A 9,998-nucleotide genomic window follows, 5' to 3' on the forward strand; every position below is an offset into this window, starting at 1 on the left:
GTTTAGCCTGTCCACCTATCTATCTGTCCATATACCCCTGTTTGCCTTCACTGACAACTCAGTACTATATATGCAAAAGGGTTCATATTTGTTGTCTGTACTGCCCATGTACATAATGGTTTTTTTTTAACAGTATATGCCTTTTACATGTCACAGATACAAGCAGGTTTGAGTGAACGTGGTAAGTGCTCTTCCAATAGAGGTTTTTTCACATAGTACACAAACATAGTATTCCTCATCACAGTTATCATAACACTTCAGACTTGAAAAGCAGACTGTAACACAATAGTACAAAAGACAGTATCATAAAGAATCATTTAAGAAACATATTAGGAGACAAGATTTCATTTCCAGTACTACTGTTAATATGTCTAGTCTTGATATTTTACACCCTTGATAATTCTATACTATAATTGTTTCCCATCTGTAAAATGCAAACTATGTATCTTATATTTTCAAAGGAGTCTCTGGGTGGGAGAGTTATAGCACTCAGCTGCTAACCAAAATGTTGGAGGTTTGAGTCCACACGGGTGCCTCACAAGAAAGGCTTGGCAATCTACTTACAAAGAATCAGCCACTGAAAACTCCATATAGTACAGTTCTACTCTGACACACATGGGGTCCCCATGGTTACGGGGGGCAACAAGCTCAACTGGTATAACATACTACATACACAAAAACATTGTTCTACATCCTACTTTGGGGAGTAGTAACTGGGGTCTTAAAAGCTAGATGCAATAATGGGCCTCTCCATGACCAGAGCAAAGAAGAATAAAGAAAACCAAAGACACATGGAAACAAGTAGTCCAAAGATCTAGTGGACCATGCCATCCTCAGCTTATTATGACCATGAGACCAGAACTAGATGGTGCCCAGCTACCAATGTCAACCACTGAGAAAGGGATCAGTGCAGGAGATCCTGGACAGAGTGGGAGAACAATGTGGAACGAAACTCAAAATCATAAAAAGACTAGGCTTCCTGATCTGATAGAGACTGGTGAGACACTTGAGATAATGGGCTCTAGTCTGGTAGCATAGTGCCTAAGGCACTTGACTGCTAATCAGAAGGCTGGTGGTTCAAATCCACCAACCACTCCTCAGAAGGAAGATGGGGCAATCTACTTCTGTAGTGATACTGCCTCAGAAACCCAAGAAGGGGTCGCTATGAGTCGGGTTCGACTTGATAACACATAATAACAACAACAACAGTTACTCCTCAGATCTGGAACTGAACTCACTCCTGTGGCTTCCAGCAAAACAACAGACAGGCATATAAGGTGAACGTTTACATCAGGTAGATACACTCATCACAATGAACAATCGTGGGAGAACAGAAGGGCAGTGTTTGCACAGGGAGATAACTAAGAGGGGCAAGAATGCACAGGAAAGAAGAACACGGGGAAGAGGTAACTATGGGGAGGAAGTGGGAAGAGAACTATTATTACATTATGGGGAATTGCAGTCAATGTCACGAGACAAAATATGTACAAAATGCTGTATGGAAAATAAATTTGCTCTGAAAACTTTCACCAAAATCACAATAAAAATTACAAAGTAATGAAAAAATAAAGTGTATTCCTCCACCCCCCAAAAAATGATCTGCCTTGAGCACTATGCTCTTTTGAGAACTATCTGTATGAGATCAAATTGACAATAGTCACGGTGAGTTCATGTTAATGAGGTGGGAACAACTCAGAGGAGAGCGAAATGGTTCCACAACTTAAAGAATATAATCAACATCACTGAACTGTGCTTGCAGAAACTATTAAATTGGTTTATGTTTTCTGTGTATCTTCTCAACAACAAAATAAAATTTAAAGAAAAAAAAACAATAAATTAATAGATGAGAAACATTTTGTAAATTGTAAAACATGATTCCAAAAAGTGATTGTGATATTGTTGTTGTTGTTGTTGTTTGCCATCGAGTCAGCCCCGACTCATAGCGACCCCTCCTTGGGTTTCCGAGGCAGTATCACTACGGAAGTAGGCTTGCCCAACCTTCCTTCCAAGGAGTGGCTGGTGGATTGTGATATTAGGTATCATTATTATTATTATATCAGACAGTGTTTCATTGATATTCATAAGGTTTTCACTGGCCAACTCTTTGAGAAGTGGATGGCTGCTTCCTTCTTCCGAGTCTGTCTCAGTCTGGAAGCTCCGCTGAAACCCATCCACCAAAGGTAACCCTGCTGGCATTTGAAACACCAGTGGCACAGCCTCCAGTCTCACAGCAACATTCAAGCCACCACAGTACAACAAACTGACAGACAAGTTCATCTCCCATCATACTCATCACTAATGACAGTACCTTTGTTTTTGGATCAGTGGCAAACAGAGCAATCACATTATGTTAGATGTAATCTTTGCATACTATGATTCTTGTTATTAGGGATCAGTAGCCTATGAACACTTCATGTGTCCAGAAAGTAGACTTCCAGATAAATGAAGTATTACTATACGTGTTTTTAACATGGTAACTGCTCAAAAGATAACAACGCATCATAATGATCTTTTCTATTATCTTGGTTTGGGCTTCTAAACATTCAACTCAAAACTCAAATCCTAAAAGCAAACATCACTTTTTTTAAAAAAAATTTTATTGTGATTTGGGTGAAAGTTTACAGAGCAAATTCATTTTCCGTACAGCAGCTCACATACACTTCGTCTCATGACATTGACTGCAATTTCCCACAATGCAACAGATCTCTTCCCACAATCCCCATAGTTACCTCTTCCCTGCGTCCTTCTCTCCCACGCACTTCTGCCCCTGGAGCTGTCTCCCAGTGCATACACAGCCCTTGTATTTTCCCATGATTAAGCTCTCCAAGGAGTAAGTGTGTCTACCTAATGTAAATGTTTACCTCATATGGCTGTCTTTGTTTGGCTGGAAGCCACAGGAGTGAGTTCAGTTCCAGACCTGAAGGGCAGTTAGGGGCCATAGTCTCAGGGGCTCCATGAGCCTCTATCAAACCAGCAAACCTGGTGGTCCTTTTCTTTTTTTTTCAGTGGTTTTGAGTTTTATTCCACATTGTTCTCCCACTCTATTCAGGATCTCCACAAACATCACTTTAATTGGGACCCAAAGACAAAAGGACAGCAGTAATCAATTTGGTAGAATAGATGAACACATTTACCATACCTTTCAAAGCTTCCGTTTCTATGTCTACTAATGGCTTTCCCACATAGGCAATCTCGTCTAGATTATAATAGAGTTTTTTAATGACTCCATCATAACGACTAGTGATGGTAACAGAAGCTTTATCACTTTGAACTTCACAGATGCTATCAAACTGAGACACTGTATCTCCTTCTTTTACATACCTAAAGGAAAGAGACATAAAATACTTTGTCATGAAAATTATCAGTACAGACCATTCTAATAGTGTGAATGCCATATTGAGGTAGGTCAGTATCCATTTAACTCAGCATTTAGTCCCAGAAGGTACACCAAAGAATGTTTCATAGAAGATTATAATAGCTTCTACAGTCTCTTTGGATGTACCTTTGAGATACTAGAAATTAAAAACATCCATAGATCTATAATCCAAAATTTTAATTAAAATTTCAGATTTCCTGCCTTACTCATTTCTTGGGAAAAGAGGTTCTGCAAATATTTTTAAAGTAGTATTTTGTTTTATTGTCATTTTACTGACCTATCCTACACTGTAGGATAGCCATATTTCTATAACTGAGTCAAAAAACTGATGTTCCTAATCCACATTATTTATGATTTCATGAATTTTAGGTATGAGTTTTCTCAGTCTTTCTAGAAATGTTTTAGCCCATCCTCATCTACTAGCCCTGTAACCTCTAATCATTTTAGGTATCCTTTACAAGGCTCTTCTAGATATCCTTAACAAATAGAACTGGAGGGATCAAACCAAACCCAAACTACTACATGTAATTTTGATTCTAATACTATCTTGATGTGTCTAACACATTTCTGACTTATTTCTATCACTTTTCCATTAAGATAATTTTCAGTAATTCTTACTTTTGTATTCTTCAGTTCTCAGTGAATGATAAAACATTACCAGTGACATAGACACTAGGTTTAAAAGCACTTATAGAGGACTTCCACTTCTGGGATGACAGGGTAAGGATCTCTAAAAATCTGTTCCTCCATAAAAGCAATGAATAAACTGGCAAAAATTGTCAAAATCAACTTTTTCAGAGTTCTGTAAATTTAAAAGAGGTCTGCAATAATCTGGGAAACATTTACTCAAGAAACATAGCTAAACCTCATTTAAAAAGAGCAAGCTTTGTGCACTAACTTGTGCTGGTCCCACCCAAGGAGCCCTAGTGGCACAGTGTTAACTGCTTGGTTGCTAATTGGATGGTTGGTGGTTAGAACCCACAAGCTGTTCTTCAGGAAAAATATGTAGCAGTCTGCTTCTGTGAAGATTCTAGCCTTGGAAACCCTATGGGGCAGTTCTAATCTGTCCTATAGTGTCACTAGGAGTAAGAATCTACTCAATGGCAGTGAGTTCGAGGTTTCTTTTTTGTTTTGGTTTATTTCCACCCACCTTTCCCCAGCTCAGTGGTAGCCTTGAAAATCAGGCCGTCTAGCAACAACAGTAGCTTGAAAAACGTGGCATTTACATTAGGAGCTCTGGTGGTGTAGTGGTTAAAGCACTTGGCTGCTAACCAAAAGGTAGTGGTTCAAACTCACCAGCTGCTCCAAGTTAGAAAGATGAGGCAGTCTGCTTCCATAAGATTTACAACCTTGGAAACCCTATGGAGCAGTCCTACTGTCCTAATTGGTTGGTTGCCGTTAAGTTAGAACTGACTCAATGGCTCTGGGTTTGGTTTTGGTTTATATCCCTGGAAGCCTCCTTAAAAAAGCCCCTCCCCAGAAACCTGTCACAGCTCCCTAGAAAAATCTGATCCACTGGCTTGTTTTCATTTGACTGGACAGAGAGCTCTCTCTTCCAGGAAAGCCCTATTTCCACATTTGCTAAAAACAATTGTTGTTGTTATATGCCGTCGAGTCAAACGTGACTCATAGCGACCCCTCCTTAGGTTTCCGTGGCAGTATCACTACGGAAGTAGGATTGCCCAACCTTCCTTCCGAGGAGTGGCTGGTGGGTTTGAACCGCCAGCCGTCTGGTTAGCAGGCAAGTGTCTTAGCCACTATGCTACCAGAGCTCCCAAAAAACAATTAGCAACAATTATTTAAAAATCACAGCTGCCTGAGGCTAGGAGAACAAATCTTGAAAAGTAGCCTTTTTCTTCAGTGTTGTCTTTTGCTCTCCAGTCAATTCCAAATCACAGCAACTCTCTAAGTCAAAGTAGAACTGCCCCATAGGCCTATTATCTTTTTGTTTGTTTGTTCAATTTTTTTTAAAATTGTTACTGTGCTTTGGGTATAAACTTACAAAGCAGATTTGTTTAACAAATCTCAACAGTTCATGCACATTTGATTTCATGCCCCAAACATAAAAAACCCTCTTCCCCTCTCTTCCCTGTGACTACCCCCTCCCTATGCCCTTCTTATCTGTGCATTCCTGTCTGTCTAGCTTTCTCTCTCCAGGAATGCTGCCCCTCTGATGTCTCATGGATGATTGGTCTAATGTGCATCTTCCTAGGGTACATGAGTACATCTCCCTGGGGTAGGTGTTTGCACATAGGTCTTTCTACTGTTCCCAGGGGAGCAGATCAGCACATCTTTTCTTGGCTGGTGTGTTCAAACTGCCAACCTTTCAGTTAGCAGCTAAGTGCTTAACCACTGCACCACCAGGACTCCTTCAAGATGTTCACAGGTGTTCATAGACATCTGGAATGTGGAAAAGCTCCAACACAGTCTAAGAAGGCCACATGAATATACAGAGTTGTGCACCTGTCCTGGAAAAACCTGAGAGAACCCTAATCTTTGATCTCTGGTTGACGCTGAGGCAACTAAGATGTAAAAGGTAAGGCAGAGCATTGAAGGTATACCCAAAATGAACTCAGAGCCATTTAGCAAAATACCAAAGACTTAATGGCTCAAAATACTTAAGGAAATTTCTGTCCAATCACTAGATGACTGCAGCCTTCAACATGGATTACACCTCAATATAAAGAAAACAAAAATCTTCACTACTGGATCAATAAGCAGCATTACAATAAATGGAGAGATGACTGAAGTTGTCAAGGATTTAATTTTTACCTGGATCCACAATCAATGCCCATGGGAGCAGCAGTCAAGAAATCAAATGACATATTGCATTGGGAAAATCTGCCGCAAAGGACCTCTTTAAAGTGTTAAAGAGCAAAGATGTCACTTTAAAGACTAAGATGCACCGGACCCAAAATTCAAACTAAACTCACTGCCACCGAGTTGATTCCAACTAATAACAACCCACTTTGGGTTTCTAAGGTTTCTGTAACTCTTTACAGAAGCAAACTGCCTCATGTTTCTTTCACAGAGCAGCTGGTGGATCTTCTGTTTAGCAGCCAAATGCCTTAACCACTACACCACCAGAGCTCCTTATACCTAACCCAAACCATTGTCTTTTCAAAAGCTTCACATGCATTTAAATGCTGAACAATGAATAAGAAAGGCCACAGAAAAATTGATACATTTGAATTGTGATACTGGCAAAGACTACTGAATATACCGTGGATGGCCAAAAGAATGAACAGACCTGTTTTGGAAGAGGTATAGTCGGAATGCTCCTTAGAGGCAAGAACAGCCAGACTTCATCTCACATACTTTGGTCATGTTATCAGGAGGGACCAGTCCTTGGAAAAGGACATCATGTTTGATAAAGCAGAGGGTCAGCAAAAAAGTGGAAGACCCTCAACCAGATGGACTGACACAGTGCCTGCAGCAATGGGCTCAAGCACAGCAATGATTGTGACGATGGCACAGTGTCAGGATGGGCAATGTTTCATTCTGCTGTAAACAGGGTCACTATGAGTTGAAACCAACACAACAGCACCTAACAAAGACAACAATCTAAACAAGCAGAGACTTCAGTGGCCATAGACAAAAGGGAATACAGACCACATACAAGAGGTCGACCAAGACAACTAAACAGAAAAACAACCACCAAAAAAATCAACAAGAGTATATGAACTGTAGAATGGAAAATGAATTTGCTCTGTAAATTTTCACCCAAATCTCTCTCTCACACACACACACACACACACACACAACTCTAGGAGGGAATTTGATTTCCAGAGTTGCCACACTCTATTACTTAGAAAGTCCAGTTTCCAACAGAAAATTACAAGACTTGCAAAGAAATAACAAATTTTTGCCTATACACAAGAAAAAAATAGTTAATAGAAACCATCCCTGTAGAAGCCCAGATGTTGGAATTACTCGACAAAGACTTCTGATCAACTACTACAGTGAGGCCTGAGAGTTGGAACTCAATGAGACTGCCTTGTTTTTCCAGGTCTTGCAAGTTTTCCACCTTTGATGGGGTGTAGTCTTATCATTTTTCTATCACTCTCTATTAGTGGAAAATACAACTGCAGCTGTGAGAACTGGAATGCAACAGGACTGCCTGGTTTTTCTGGGTCTCAAAAGTATTCTGCCTCAGACAGGGTGCAGCTTACCACTTTTCCATCGTTCTCTATTAATGGAAAATATTTGAGTTTTCCTTTGGTGATGAGTTTCTGCCTTACATGGGTTCCAGATTTCTCAGGTTTTACCGTATAGACATTGTCACAGAACTAAAGAAAACCACATTGAAATAATTAAAGTATAAAAATGATAGAAAGGAAATTCCTCAACATAATCAAGGGCATATATGCAAAAACAACTGCTTACGTTATTCTCAGTGGAGAGAGACAAAGCACTTCCCCAGCGAACGGGAACCAGATGAGGATGCCCTCCTACACCACTCTTATTCAACACTGTATTGGAAGCTTTAGACAGGGCAATAAAGCAAGAAAGGGAGCTCTGATAAGAAAAGAAGGTAAGAAAGAAGGAGCTCTGATTGTAGTGGTTAAGGCATTTGCCTTCTAAATTATAGATTCATATATTACATGCTTTTAAAAACACATGCTCTTGTATCAATTTTGTATCTTTCAGAGGTTAATTTCTCTTTTTAGGTGGAGTGGGCCATAAAAGGATTTTTTATAAGAGGAGAGTAAAAAGTAAAGCCTAATAAATCACATCAAATAAATAATGTATAATGCATTTTGTCACCAGCATACAGTCACTATAAACCAATTCTACCTTATTGTTTTAAAAAAGCATCAAGAAGTTGCAGCAAGATGTTGCTCAATGTAAATAGGTTCCTACTTATTTTTATTCAAATTATTTTCATGGTATTTAAAAGTTTTTCTAATTAACTTACCATTCTTTAACAGTTACTTCTCTAATGCCTTCTCCAATGTCTGAGAGTTTGAATTGAACAATCTGTCCATGTAGAGCTTCAAAAGCAAATGAGAAATGATAACATTAATCCTAATAGATAATACTTTCACATCTAAAATTAGAAAATGTTCTTAAGCATAGGCAGCAATTATTCCATCTTACAGATGGAAAAATAGCATAATTCTAAACAATATAACCATCATTCATTACCATCAAAAATTTAAATTTTATGTGAGTGATCAACACAGTGGCATTGAGGAAGAGAAAGACAGAGAGGTGCATGGGCGGTACAGACAACAAAGATGGACTCTTTTGCACATACAGTGCTGAGTCATCGGTGATGGCAAACGTTGATCTACAGGTGGACAGATGGGTAGACAGGCTAAACAATGAGGTATGTCAATGCGGGGATGGGGCGTGCCCATGACTATGTATAGGGTTGGCAGACAATGTTTCCACAATTGTATTTGTATGTCCTGTAAGAATGTCCAGACATACAGTAGAGCTGAGAAGGGACAAGTTTAAAGTCACTTCTCAGCCACAGCCAGCTACCCAGAGGGAGCAAGTAGTTGGACCTGTGGGCTTGGGACCATGGTCACAGGGGACATCAAGCTCAATGGGCATAACATACTACACAAAAACATTGTTCCACATCCTACTTTGGCGAGTAGCGACTAGAATCTTAAAAACTTTCAAGCAGTCACCTAGATGCAACAATGGGTCTCTCCTCATCCACAGCAAAGAAGAATGAAGAAAACCAAAGACACACGGAAACAATTAATCCAAGAGACTGGCAGATTATGGGAACCTCAGCCTAGATGACTATGAAACCAGAAGAACTAGATGGTGCCTGGCTATCACTGTCAATCATTTGGAGGGGAATCTATGTAGGAAATCCTGGACAGAGTGGGTGAACAATGTAGAACAAAACTCAAAATCATTAAAAAAAAAAAAGAAAAGGGGACCAGGTTTACTGGTCTGATAGAGCCTGGTGGAACCCCTGAGACTATGGCCTCTAGCTGCCCTTCAGGTCTGGAATTGAACCCATTCCTGTGGTTTCCAGCCAAACAAAAGACAGGCATATGAGCTGAACATTTACATTAGGCAGATAAACTCCTTGGAGAGATCAACTGTGGAAAAATAGAAGGGCTATGTTTGCACAGGGAGACAGCTCAGGGGGCAGGAGTGCATGGGAGGGAAGGACACAGGGAAGAGGTGGCTATGGGGAGGAAGTGGGAAGAGAGCTGTTGCACTGTGGGAGATTACAGTCAATGTCATGAGACAAAGTGTACGTGAACCGCTGTATGGAAAATGAATTTGCTATGTAAATTTTCAGGAGCTCTGGTAGCGTAGTGCCTAAAGCACTTGACTGCTAACCAGAAGGCTGGCAGTTCAAACCCACCAGCCACTCCTGGGAGGTTGAGAAATCTACTTCCGTAGTGATACTGCCTCGGAAACCCAAGGAGGGGTCGCTATGAATCAGGTCTGACTCCACAGCACATAACAACAACAACATGTAAATTTTCACCCAAATCACAATAAAAGTTTTTTTTTAATTGTGATTTGGGTGAAGATTTACAGAGCAAATTCACTTTCCATACAGCAGTTCACATATACTTTGTCTAATGACATTGACCACAGTTTACCACAATGCAACAGCTCTTCTCCCACTTCCTCCTCATAG

The 9,998-nt window shown here is 40.0% G+C and overlaps 1 protein-coding gene across 1 annotated transcript in view; it reads right to left on the bottom strand.

Annotated features, from left to right (window-relative positions):
- DBT (dihydrolipoamide branched chain transacylase E2) overlaps window positions 1-9,998 on the bottom strand; it is a 76,402-nt gene that overhangs the window by 39,271 nt on the left and 27,133 nt on the right. The window contains exons 2-3 of the mRNA XM_007936100.2: window positions 8,295-8,370; window positions 3,140-3,321 (exon numbers count right to left, since the gene is read on the bottom strand). Coding sequence (XP_007934291.2) covers window positions 3,140-3,321; window positions 8,295-8,370 — 258 coding nt within the window. The remainder of the gene's footprint in view (window positions 1-3,139; window positions 3,322-8,294; window positions 8,371-9,998) is intronic.

This window comes from Orycteropus afer, unplaced genomic scaffold (genome assembly GCF_000298275.1).
Source record: "Orycteropus afer afer isolate SDZICR_OR568_19922 unplaced genomic scaffold, OryAfe1.0 scaffold00033, whole genome shotgun sequence".
NCBI classification, from domain to species: domain Eukaryota; kingdom Metazoa; phylum Chordata; class Mammalia; order Tubulidentata; family Orycteropodidae; genus Orycteropus; species Orycteropus afer.